At 47.7% G+C, this 13,080-nt stretch overlaps 1 protein-coding gene across 2 annotated transcripts in view; it reads left to right on the top strand.

Annotated features, from left to right (window-relative positions):
• The first annotated feature begins 297 nt into the window (after positions 1-297).
• Positions 298-13,080, top strand: part of VLDLR (very low density lipoprotein receptor) — a 32,269-nt gene continuing 19,486 nt past the window's right edge. For both annotated transcript variants that reach the window (XM_008144977.3, XM_008144976.3), the window contains exons 1-2: positions 298-417; positions 11,929-12,048. In XM_008144977.3, the coding sequence (XP_008143199.2) occupies positions 336-417; positions 11,929-12,048 (202 nt within the window). In that variant the 5' untranslated portion in view covers positions 298-335. The remainder of the gene's footprint in view (positions 418-11,928; positions 12,049-13,080) is intronic.

Here is a 13,080-nt window from a genome sequence, read left to right as displayed (position 1 = left end):
CCTCCTCTGCCCTCCCCTCTCCTGCAGCGCCTGCATTATTTTCTGCCCACAGGCTCGGCTTGCACTGCTGCTGCAGCCCTGGGAGGGAGGTGGGTGGGTGGGTGGGAGGGAGGGTGGGTGGGCTGGCAGGTGGGGAGGAAATTGTGCAAGTTGTAGGAGAGGGGGTGTCCTCTACTCCCCGGCTCCCTTTCCCCCCACCCCCTTCTAACTCCTTCCCCTCCTCCTTTCCCCTCCTCTCTCCCTGCCCCCAACTCCTTCCTCCTTTCCGAAAGGCTGGTAACTTGTTGTGCGGAGCAAACGGCGGCAGCGGCGGCGGCACCATCCAGGCGGGCACCATGGGCACGTCCGCGCTCTGGGCGCTCGCGCTGCTGCTCGCGCTGTGCTGGGCGCCCGGGGACAGCGACGCCACCGGAGCAGGTAAGGGAGGATGCACCCCTCCACGGGCCGCCCGGACCCAGCCGCGCCCAGGGTCCCCCAAGGCTCGGGTCTCCTCCTGCCCACCCCCCCTCCTCGGAGGCACCTCTCCACTCTCCTCGCCTTTCCCCCCCTCCCCACCCTGGTGGCGCCTCTGAGCTGTCAGCGTAGCAGCCGCGGAGAAGCCGGGCTTGGGGGAGAGTGGGGTTTGGGGTGTCCTGAAGCCTTGCCTGAACTAGTCTTCATTCCCTTACACTCCCTCCCAACGGCCTCGCCTCCTTTTCCAGCCCCGCTTGGCGGGGGCGAGGGAAGTGTGGGCTCCGGAGCCACCGGAACAATGGTTCTGTCTCCCCTGCCAGGCGGAGCGTTCAGCGGGGAGGCAGCGGGCCCGGGGACGTGCGCGGCCGCCCCGGCGCGCTCCTTGGACTTCAGGGAGGGGGCGGGGGAGGGGGGGGCGTCTCTGGGGACCCGGCACCCGGCCGAGGGGCCCGGGTGTCAGCCGGGGCTGTGAGTCCCCCGTGGCGCTGAGCCGGCGCACGGTCGGTGAGCTGCAGCCCGTGGTCGCCCCGGAGCTGCTGTTAAGTGTGCAAACCTGCGCGCCGGGACTGGGGACTCCCCCGGCGCCGGGCTGTCTCTCCGGAGTGCAGGTGAGAGGACGAGTGAGGCTTGCAGTTGGACGCCTCTCTAGGTGTTGCTCCCCGATCCCCTGGCCCACCCCTCCCGTGGCGGCGTTTGCACACCTCGTGGGTCCTCCGTGTAGCTGAACGGGGGAGGGGAGGGGAACAAAGACTTAATCAGGTTAGTTTGCTGATCCTTATTGCGCGGCGAGATTTCCTCCAGAGGAACTGAGTCCTAATCTAGTGACTGTAATTAGCCTTCATCGTAAACAATAGATCAAAGGCAATAGCGGGAGAGCCGGGGTGTGGGGCTGGGGCTGGTTGGGAGGGCAGCGGTGCCTGCTGTCGGGTCCCGGGGTCTGCCTCACGGGGCCTGGGAGCCCGGACTCAGCCACTCTCCCGACTGGGGACGCACAACTTTCCCAGGCAAGAGACGGGAAGGCCCTCTAAGGGGACACGACCAGAGCCCTGAAGTGATCTGGACGGGACCCCAGGGGGCTTGCTCGCCAGCTCTGGGGGGGGGGGGGGGGGGGGGGGGTAGGACATAACGCTGCCCTGTCCTCAGTACCCATCTCAGAGTCCCTGGCCCGGGTTGCCTGGGGGCTTAGGAGACCCGCCTGCCTGCAGTCACGTGTCTCCTGAAGTGAGAGCGAACTTTCAAATGTGTGGTCAGACAGCCTCTCCCGGGCAATACCTGGTGGTTTTAAAGTCTCCGAATGCCCCCTGCCCTTTGGTTCCGTTTGTCCCCGAGCTTGTGTGAAGCTGGGACGGACTTGTCTGCGCGCTGCGATTGGCTGGCCGCAGGGTCACGTTTAGGTTGGTCACATGGCTCTGCGGACTCGCCGTGGAGCAGCCCGAGAAGTGTTATCTTTAAGGGAATGTAGAAACCCCACGGGCTGAGACCCGCTGTTCTCGCGAATGCTTTCCCCGGCCTGGCCTCCTCGGAAAGTGAGCATGGCCTCTGAGGTGTATCAAACCCGAGAGCCTGAAAAGCCCTGCTCACAAGTTTGCAGATTCCAACATTAATCATTAATGGATGAGCAGCACTAACTTATTAAACCATTTTTCAGAATAGTGCCATGACTTGCATTATACTTTTCACACCACTTCCAAGACTAAAAAAATATACTAGAGCTTACTGATAACTGTCCAGGAAGGTAGGAGAAAGGATTCATTTTTACTCCATGTTCTCTTTGCTGCATGGACTTCTCTTATAATTTAACACATTGGAGGTTAACTTGATCCTATAAAATGATAGGAATGCACTTACATTGTTGAAAACAGTTACTGGAAGCCATATGCTCACCTGTATTAGGTAGGTGAGGACCCTTTGCTCCCCTAGGTCACATATGAAACATGTGACATGAAACATGTGACATGTGACATGCCATGAACAGTGGAGAAGCCCATGCAAGACTTAAATTCTTCAAAGGAAAGGAGGCACATCCTTCTGACCTGGTGGGAATTGGGAGTCTGCTGATGTAGGTACTGACCCCAAGCCAACCCCGACTGGTCCTGTTTGAAGTTCAAAGTCCCAGGGCATGTAGGCTGACATCTGGCCCTGGTCTTCTACACTTACCTCCCTGCTGCACCCCCCCACCCCACACACACACACACACACATGGTGCTGGTCTACAATACTCTAGGGTAGGGAAGGTGTGCTCTAAGACCCTGGCAAGGAACTTAAAGCAGGCTAATGAGAGGAATTAAAATTCAGTGTAGTATACCTGACTGCAAAATCCCCGGAGTTCTAGGACATTTTCCTCCAGCCTATGGAGTCAAGACTAGGCTCTGGGTACCATAGATTTGTTCAGGCCAAAGCCCAGAAGAACAAAGGTTCTGTGAGAGCTATTCAGATACGGCTAGCAACTAGCAAAAGACTATACAGCACTTTTCTTATTGTGGGGGGTGGGTTGGTGAAATGGCAGTAGTCATGGACCTAGAGGGCAAGCGGGAAATAAACCTGGTTCATCTGGTAGCACCAAGGCAAGGTGTGGGAATGGTCATAATTCTCATCTGGGCCAAAGCATGAGGACCTGAGCAGGGCTCTTTAAGGGAGGGTCGTCAGGCAAGCCCGTATTGGTAGAGACAGCTTCTTGAGCAGCTTTGTTCCCTAAATCGCCCCAAATTGGCCACTTCATGTGACATTCCATCATGCACCTGTTCTGTGTCATTTTGATTCTTTGGTTTTATTGCCTGAGTCACAAGGTACCTAAAGCCAAGTTCAGCAGAGCTGCCAAAAGTCAAGACTTTGGGACAACAAAACTGCATGTTAGTTATGGCTGCCTCCATGGTCGAAGGAAGTGAAGGTCTGTTAGAAGTGTTTCTGCCTTTTATACAATTGGATGACCACAGACTCGATTTCACTTGAGTGGTTTTTATCATTCTGGAAAATCTGAAAAGTAGTTACGAGCCCTTCTGTTTCAGGAGGAGCATCCAATTGTTAAGATGTAACAAGAACTCCTAGAGTAGAGCAGGGCCGTAAGATCAAGGGAACAGATAGCTCCCAGCCATATGGCTCTGGGTTTTGATCCAAAGACCAGAAGACTTGGAGCACAGCATAAATATATAGATACTCATGAACTATCTAGACCATTTTCTATTTCTCATAGAATGTGAATAAAACGCTGTCCTTTTCAATAGAGGGAGTAGTGATCAAGTCCAGGCAGTCACCTATATGATTTTGAGTCATCATTAAATTTACTCTGGATGCTGACCTTTCTTTGGGAAGCTGCCTTCACATACTAGCCTGTAAGATATTAAATGTGCCCGGTTGGTGCGGCTCAGTGAATCGAGTGTCATCCGCTGTACTGAGAGGTTGCTGGTTCGATTCCCGGTCAGGGTACATGGCTGGGTTGTGGGCTCGATCCCCAGTAGGGGGTGTGTAGAAGGCAACCAATCGCAGTTTCTCTCCCAATGATGTTTCTATCTCTCCCCATCTCCCTTTCTCTCTCCCTAAAATCAGTAAAAACATATTTTTTTAAAAAGAAATTGAGTGCCTCAGAGGGCTATGAGAAGGTCTACGATGATGCTTATGATAAATGTACCTGCCTTAGGAGAGCTTCTTGGTGGGCTGATGCAGCTGCTCTCCAGATGGTTAGCTGATCGCCTCAAAATTGCTTAAGTTGTTCCCTTCTACTTCAAGTTAATCTGAAAAGAGTACTTAGGCCACAGCACAGTGACTATTTTCAAGGCAACGAGTCCAAGAATCCCTTCTGCAGAGGGGATGGATTAGATGTACCTATTAAGCAGAGGTAAGTGGTCCAGAGGCAATGTCTTTGCCCAGCTAAAGAGTTTTTAGCTAGGAAACCTGAGGATAGCTTTTCCTAGGACTTCAAGGCAGAGTATGACTTAGCTCTAGGAAAATCTGGTTTTGTAAGTGAAAATCATCTCGATTTCACTCTGTGCATTTTTCAGTTTGAATCAGCATCTCTTTGCTAAGCTCTTCTGTGGGTTTGCAATAAAAAATCTGGATATTGTTAATGCCACCTAGTTAGATCTGCTAGGTGCACTGCAGGATCTAACGAGATGGCAGGTGAAACCTTAAAGTTAGCACACTTTCCCCTTCATGTAAGTTCCCTAGGAAAGCCTGGGCCTGATGGCTATTTTGGACTCTAAATTAAGCAAGAGGATGCCTGCTAGGTGCTGGGGGACAAAGTACAGATTCTACTTTAAAAAAGAAAATGGCTTCATGTCTGTTTAGGAATCCTTTGCCCACTTTGTATTTCAGAGGTGCTACATGGGTGGGTAGAGTGGCATGGGGAGTGGGGGGAGGGCAGGGAGGTTATTCATGGCCTTATATTTAAGAGATACCGTTGGGGGCAGACACTAAAGATTGGACCACTGGCTAGAATGGTTCATCTTGCCACCAACTTGGGTCATCCATGTTGGCCTTGCCGGCTAGTAGCTTTTATGTACCTAGATGTGATATGGGGGATGGAGTGAGTCTTGCAAGCTGCCAAGCAAAGGGGGTGATAAAACCTTGGCCAAAGACAACTTTTGCAAGTTACTTCATGAGTTTTAACTTAATACTTCCCCCAAATACTATGAGTAAATAGGGTTCCTATTTTATAAACTGCCTCTAATCTTTAATTTTCCTAAGAAGCCTTCCCAAGATATGAGTTATTAACTGATCTGTAGGTTTACTAAGTACGTGCTGGGGTAGTGCTGACCTTCTTTGTACATCTGCTTGAGCCCACTTTACCTCTAATCTACTGAGCACCTATCATATGGCACCAGGCATGGAGACACTGTGACCAGGTATTTTGTCCCTTCCTTTCTGGCATTTAATCTAGTGGGGAAGTTAGCCTAAGAAATCAATGATTCAAACACAGTGTGAAAGAGAAGCACTGGATAGAAGTGAGCAGACCCAGTGCTTAAGTCTTAATCATAAAAGAGGCTGCCGGCACCTCAAAGTTGCTGGAGTTCCCACATGCTACCTGGGTTACACCTTACGAAGTTCCCCCCAAATCACCAAGACCGTAGACTCCAATGTGACAAAGCCAGAAACTCTTTCACCACTGCAGATGATCTTACAGAGGTGATGCAATTCAAGACCAACAGATTGTTGCCAACATTACCAAAGAGCGCTCAAACACGTCAGAAGTAAAATCTGGGCCCCACATATCCAATTTCTAACTTTATCAGTCAGCCACTGCTAACTTGCCCTGTGTTTCAAACCTTCCTCCTCACATGGAAATGAGGCCGACATACCCACACTGGCACCCTCATTCTGACAGACAAGTTTGAAAGAAGTCTACTTTTAAATGAGAAAGTGTCACAAAGATGAGGGGAAGGAACCCTCAAAGGCATAGGGAACAGTGGCCTTTATAACCTAGATTCTTTCAAAGTACTCGAGCTAGTGAAACAGCTGGTCACACTTGGTTTCGAGTTCACAAAAGTTGGGAAGAATGCTTGGGGAAAGTCTATAGTTCAAAGCAGCTTTATTAATGAATTAACAAATCAACTAGAGCATCCATGAATACTCACTAGTGCTGAAAGAGTCATTAGCTGTAGACACCAGGGCCCGGATTACAAAGGTAAATTCCAGGCCCCATGTTAGGGGATGTCCATTTGGAGAGATGCAAACCGGTGGGTAAGAGTATCTTAGACCATGACAGCTGTATCATGGGCACAGGAGACCATGGAAACACAGCCAAACCATACCTAACTGATCAAGATCGGAACTGAGGGCCTCATTCAAGGGGTGACATCTGGGCCCACTCCTGGTAGATAGACAGACAGGGGTAACATGAGCAAATCAAGACAAAGCAGCAGTGAGGGTGCGGGCCTGGGGAAGTGAGTGGGGCAACTTGGTGTAGCCAGAGCAGATGGCAGGTGGTAATTAATAGGAAAGAGTTGGGAGGAATAGGTCATAAACTAGACTCAATTCCAGAGTCAGTGGGAAGCCTGGAAGTGATACCATCCTTGGCACTAGGTTGCTTGAATCACCATCTTGATTTGGATACAGAATGTGGCAGCCTAGAGGCAGACGGACAGGAGACAAATTTAGATCAAGCGAGAGATGAGGGCTTAGACAGGCCAGGACTTGATGCCAAAATGTCAGGGGAGAAGAATCTGGCCTCGTTTTTGGACTACTGATTTAGAGGAAGTGATGGGGCTGATCAAAGATGGGACACATGAGAGAGGAAGGCAGATTTTAGAACCACATTTTACAGTGCATGCGGATTAAGGCATCTGGATAAATTTTCCCTACCTGATGGGCACAAAGGCTTTATGTCAGGCTGTCACCCAATGTATTTTGAAAGACAGGCATTTATCACCAATATCCATCCAGTGATGGGCAGGAGGGCTTATGGGGATGAGTACTGTATATCCCAACCCTGAAAATGAAATAGTCACTTCCCTGGTAGGTAGAATCTGAGCCTTCTAACCTTCCTGCAGTGGTTTCAATGTGTGGTCAGGGACCAGCAGTGTCAGCAGCATCTGGGAATTCTTTACAAATGTAAATGTGGGCCCCACTCTATACCCACTGGATCAGAATTGCTAGGGGGTGGGGCCCAGCATTGTGTCTTATAAGCCCTCCAGGGGATTCTGATGCAAAGGAGAGCTTGAGAACCACCCACCAAAAACCAGTAGCTTCCAAAGAGTATCAGAGGGCCTTTGCGCTATTTGACCAATATGTCCTCAGAAGGAACACCAAGCACTGTCGTCCTCCTAGGGAAGGACCCATTGAGGATACTCTGGCAGCATTTTTAAAAATATTAAAATGGAGACAGGAGAAAGGGCTCTATCTCCACAATAAAGCTATGTGGGATAGTGTTGTTATGACAGGTAAAAAACTACCAAATTCTTGATTAAGTTGATTGGACTGGCCAACTTATAAATCAACAGGACACTCTAGAAAGTCCTGAGTGGGGTGCTCTTCGTTGCATACATGCTCAGTAACACAGAATGCCCAGGTTCAAATTCTAGTTCTTCCCAGAGTGATCTTGGGCAAGTGCTTTACTTCCTTCTCTGAACAGGTTTCCTGATATTTGTATACAAGGGGATCAGTAGCTCTAACCATGTAGCATTGAGAAGTAAATGAGTTATTTGTCCATGATTCTTAAGATCATTTCAATCTGATGTAAATGGGAAAAACTGTTTGGCAATTGAATTGTAAGATTCACTCATTGCAGTGAATCAGAAGGATTAACCTAAGTCAGTGGTCGGCAAACTCAATTAGTCAACAGAGCCAAATATCAACAGTACAACGATTGAAATTTCTTTTGAGAGCCAAATTTGTTAAACTTAAACTTCTTCTAATGCCACTTCTTCAAAATAGACTCGCCCAGGCCGTGGTATTTTGTAGAAGAGCCACACTCCAGGGGTGCATGTGGCTTGCGAGCCGCAGTTTGCCAACCACGGACCTAAGTAGTTAACAATTTTTAGTTGGCCTCCACCTGGGTTTCAGAGGCTGCCTTGAAGGCCAGAACACGAACTTGGTGCTTGATATCTCGGGGACTTCTCGATGAGTTCCTCTTACTAACCTTCCCTGTGGGAAACGTTGCTGACTAGGATATCTGCTCGTCTAAAAACAAGCTTTCGCCTATGAATAGAAAGATTGGCATTCAAGTGCCAAGCAGAAGTGAGTCCTACTAAAAATAAATGCCCTTGGCAGCCTCAGAAGTGCCAAAACAAATGGACTGAAGAAATTCCAGGAGATGATAACAGCCGCATGCTCAAGCTGAGAGGAGGGGTGTGAGTGACTTGAATGCTTGGCCCTGCTAGTCCCAGCAGTGTGGCCATGTGAGCCCCTCTGGGTAGCTGAAGTTCAGTCTGAGCCTGATACTCAGAAACATCTCCATATTCCAGGCTTTGCTAGTGGACCCACCTGCCAAGGTGTCGCTCCGAGCCCTCCAGGGACATTTGTAGCCACTGTGGGGCTTGGTGTTTATTATAAGGTCTATGCCATTTTTTACGGAAGCTTACATATTGCTCTTCCATGTAACCCGTGCAGGGACACTTAGACAATGGCAGGCAGACTTCTATTTGCATTAAAACCCTGAGTTTCTTGGAGCCAGTGAGCTGCCAACATGTCTGGGTAGTTAACTATTTAGATACTCAAGGCTCCTGGGACATGGGCCCCTTGAAGTAAGTTTGCATAGTCTGATTCCATCTGTGTGAGTGACAGTGCGAGTGAGTAATCCTTCGACACTTCATTCAGTACAAATTTAAGTAGCCATGTGTGTGACTGGGTGCGTATGACGTGCCGCCCCCTGATCCAAAGGGGTAGGCATAGTCAAAGTGTCAGAGCCAGAAGGAAACCTAGATCCAGTCCAACAGTTGGAATTCTTAAAGCAATAGAGCCCTTTTCAAATTCTTCTATGTAACTCCAAGTCAAAAGAAAGCCATTCTGCTTCAAACCAACTTCTGTCCCACCCTGTAAGAGTGCCTAGCACCTCTACTTCACAGGTTATTTTTGCAGGCATCGTTGGCTCTCGCCGAGCCTGAGAATTAAAAGAACCTCGGATGTACGTGATTTCAAGTTCATCCTGTTCCCTTTATGAAAGTATAATACTGAACTTGAGACTTAACTGTCCTGGATGGAAACAGACTACAGGTCCACAAGCCTGTAATCCCCAAAGCCTTGCAAACCAAGAGCGTCTTAACTCGCGTGGTGCTTTTGGCTCTCCTCTGGGCAGCAGCGTTCCCAGGTGAACCCGGAGGTAGAAGGCAGAATCCTTCTGACACTCAGACGGAAAGCCCTCCCGGTGTTGCAGTCGGGTGGCCGCGGTCTCAGCACTGGAGTTCGTGTCTGAGCTCTGCCGCTCTGCACGAGGCAGGGAATTAACAGAACCGGGGAGCACCTTCTGCCCAGTAACAATCTCTGGAAACAAAGGACTTGGGAAACGGAGAGACATGGCCATGAAGCTTAAGGCCTTTATGCGCCTCGCTCTCTAAAGGGTCCTTTATAAAGCCTGACAGCCTTACCCAGCCCATCTCACTCCTTTTGTAAACAAGCAGGGACATTTAGGAGCAGGCTGTACTCCTAACCCCATGTGTCCCTCCTTCTTAATGGAGGGCTGTGCGTGTGTCATGGTAAAACAGCTTTATGACAGCCAGGCAGAAGCCTGGGGGAAGTGGAAACAGCTCAGATAAGAAAAGGTAGGAATTACACTCCTTTTCATCTTGGGCTATTGGAATAAACACTTATAAAATGCTCATGTCTGCCCTGAGCCTTCTCAGTATCAACACGGGAAGCAGCATGGCTGGAATGGTTAATGTCTCCTGTTACTGTTGATAGCTTGTACGTTACAGCTACATTCAGAGACCCTCTCGAAGGGAACATTGGACTAAATATCAGGCTTAGGGTGTTCTGTGTTTGTATTTAATCCCAAGGCAGTTTGAGTGTCTATAAAATATGTAGCTTCCAGGTGACTCATTTGTAAGGAGATTTCCAGGTACCTAACCCTGACGTGGAAAACCATCATGTGACACCTACTTTTAAGTCCATGTCCAAGTCTGACCATATGATTACTTTTTTGACAGTGTAGATATCAATGTCAGTGTTTTTGTCTCATTTTGACCTTGGGTGACTAAAACCTTTAAAAAATTCAGAGCCTTTCAGTCTGCACAGTATCCTAACTATAACCCAGTTGTTCTTTCCAAGTACATTTATATCTATGTACTCTATCAGTTGTTTTTTTTCCTACTTTTTAAATGCAGTACTCAACGTAGATTCTTATTACTTCCACAGCCCTCAAACATAGTGGGGATATAGAACTACAGCCAGTGGCCCCTGGAGCAGGTACCCCAGCCCTGAGCATATTGAGAATATATTGAGACTAGACTGATGATGGGGGAGAGTTGGGAGGCAGCCAGGTATTTCTATAAAAACTAGCAGGTGATGCTTCCTGACAGCAACCTCTACTCTCCCCTGTTTTCCCCTTCTAAATTCCTGGTATCTTATACTCAACGAAATATTTGTGGGGTGAATGAATAGTCTGAAATGTATGTAGGAAATGCAATAGAATCACACTGCTTTTTACCTGGGTCTTAGCTTAACTAGACTCTTGGGAGCAGGTTTTAAACAAATACATTTAGTACCTAAGAAAATAACCACACCGGTATGGTGAACTTGACTTGGACCAAATTTTAATCTCCCTGGGAATTTGCCACAAAGCATAGAATCCTCCCAGACAGTGGGGGGTAGCTGACAGTAGGGAGGCCAACTAGAGTATTGTGTGCATAACACAAGAGTTCCAGTCTGTGCTTGTCACTGTAGCATCTGTTCTGACGCCAGCATGTCACAGCTGCAGATGCTGAAAGGTGGCAGGAAATCGGAAGGCCTCCCTAAGTAATCTGCATGAACTATACATGGCTCTACTGGGTTTCTCGAATATTTGCAGGATATTTGCATTAAGCAACCGGATCTTTGCCTGTTATCTCAAAGACATCATATCCTCCAGAAGGACGGGCCTGCTAATGATGGGAAACACCTGGATGTTAGCTGTCTGTGCCAGGCAAAAAAAAAAAATACCTAAGAGCCCTACTTACTTACAAGAATTAGTTCATATCATTGTGTGAGTTAAATGTTTATACATTGAACCTAAGAAAACTGAGGTTTGGAGAAATGGGACCCAAGTCTGTGGCTCTACCTTACCTTACTTGCTTTTCTCCCATCACTAAATTAAAAAAGATTTTCATTTGTCTCTTAACTATACCTTCTCGATGCTTTGTATCCTATCTTGGAGTTATTATGTAATCATGTGTTTTTTGCAATCAGACCTCAAGGTCTAAGATGAGGAACCATGGTATTAAACCTCTATGTCTCCCCTTTCCCTGCTGCTCCTTCTAAATCTCCTTCACTTTGCTTGTAATAGGAGCATCATTCATGAATAACAGTATGAAATGTGGACCAGAAATGCCATTGGAGGATTAGGAGTTGGCTGTGTGGTTATAGCCCCACAAGTGACTTTTAAACAAATGAGAGGAGTGAGTCCAGAGCACATGGAAATGCCCCATGTTCTCTGGGCAATCTAGATCCCTTCTATCTTGAGCAGGCTGCATTGGCCCAAGATCACTATTCCAGCCACCAGGCCCACATTTCAGGAACCAGAAAGGAATAAAGGGAAGGAAAATAGAGGATATTTCCTAGAAGTTGTGTATGCCAATCCTGCTTAACCAGAATTGATTCTCATGGTGATTCCTCATTGCGAGGGAGGCTGGGAAGTCTAGTCTTATCTAAAAGGTGTGTGCCCAGCTAAGAACTCAGTTACTATCTGTCACGGCCCCAAGACCCATCCAAGTCTGCCTCCTAGAATGTGTTAGCCTGCTGAGTCTGCAGCTGTCCTTCCCAGAGGACCCCTGTCCATAGGTTTTGGGTAACTGGAATCTCTAACTTATCACCCCTATATCCCAGGCTTAGCTAAGTGTTCCCTCCTGATTTTAGGAAGAAAAGCCAAATGTGAACCTTCCCAATTCCAGTGCACAAATGGCCGCTGCATCACACTGTTGTGGAAATGTGACGGGGACGAAGACTGTGCTGATGGCAGTGACGAAAAGAACTGTGGTGAGTCAAGAGTTTGACAGTCTCACTTGCCACCTCACTGGGAGTTACGCATTTCATTGAAAAGTGGTGATGTTATCTTAGTTTCTACAAATGTTTCGAGATTCTGAAAATAGAATCCACTCCTAAGATTTCCTTTGAACCAGAGTCCAAAGATTCTGTACTCCCTGGTCTAGAGGAATATAATTGAATGTTTGACATGGGGTTATCAACCTGGGTACAGAATGTTGAAGATAAAGTGGAGTCCCTTTCAAACGACAGGACCTGGTTTATCTGAGATCAGGCAAACATTTGGTGTAGGAAGCTAGGAGAAGGGAGGGGAGGACCAGAAGTGAAGATAGACAGAAGACTGCTTAGAACAGACTTTCTTTGTTCAATTTTCAAATAGCTTTGATTCCTCCCCCCTCCCCCACCCCAAAAGAAAGTCACAGATAGTAAAAAGATCCCGTAAAGTTTCATGGGGTCAACTAACTCCTGGCACAGAAACTACAAGCCAGCACAGATCAAAGATTAGATAAGAATTATTCTTTAACTTTCTGTCTATAATAGATGCTAATTCTAAAGCATAGACAGGGTGGAAGACATCTCTCCCAAGACAACGGGGATATACCATCGTGCCCTTTGATCAGCATCTATGAAAAGATCATTGTGAGGAATGCTTGTTTATGCAATCTCATGTCAAGCCAGAATAGCTGAGAACTACATGTTCAAATGTAGGTCCCTGACCCCTTTGTTCTATGCTGTAAAAATCCTGAAATAATGTTGTGTGTGAATGCCGGTGATAGCATTGTCATCGGCCTTTTAAAAGATGTTATATAGAGATCTTTACTATACAAACTAGAAATTACAGAAGAAAACTAGCTTAATGTAAATTTCATCAACTGCTATCTTGTTATTACCATTGCCAACTTCTTTACGCATCATTACTAACATGTTAGAGTGTAAACATTGTAGCCGGCTGTCCTGTGCTTGAGCTCTCAGCAATACCATGGATGTTTTCATGCCAATCTATGGACTAGTAGCTTATGTGGAAGC

This window comes from Eptesicus fuscus, chromosome 15 (assembly GCF_027574615.1).
Source record: "Eptesicus fuscus isolate TK198812 chromosome 15, DD_ASM_mEF_20220401, whole genome shotgun sequence".
Taxonomy (NCBI): domain Eukaryota; kingdom Metazoa; phylum Chordata; class Mammalia; order Chiroptera; family Vespertilionidae; genus Eptesicus; species Eptesicus fuscus.
The sequence above is the reverse complement of the archived record's forward strand: the minus strand, read 5'-3'. Positions and strand labels throughout refer to the sequence as shown.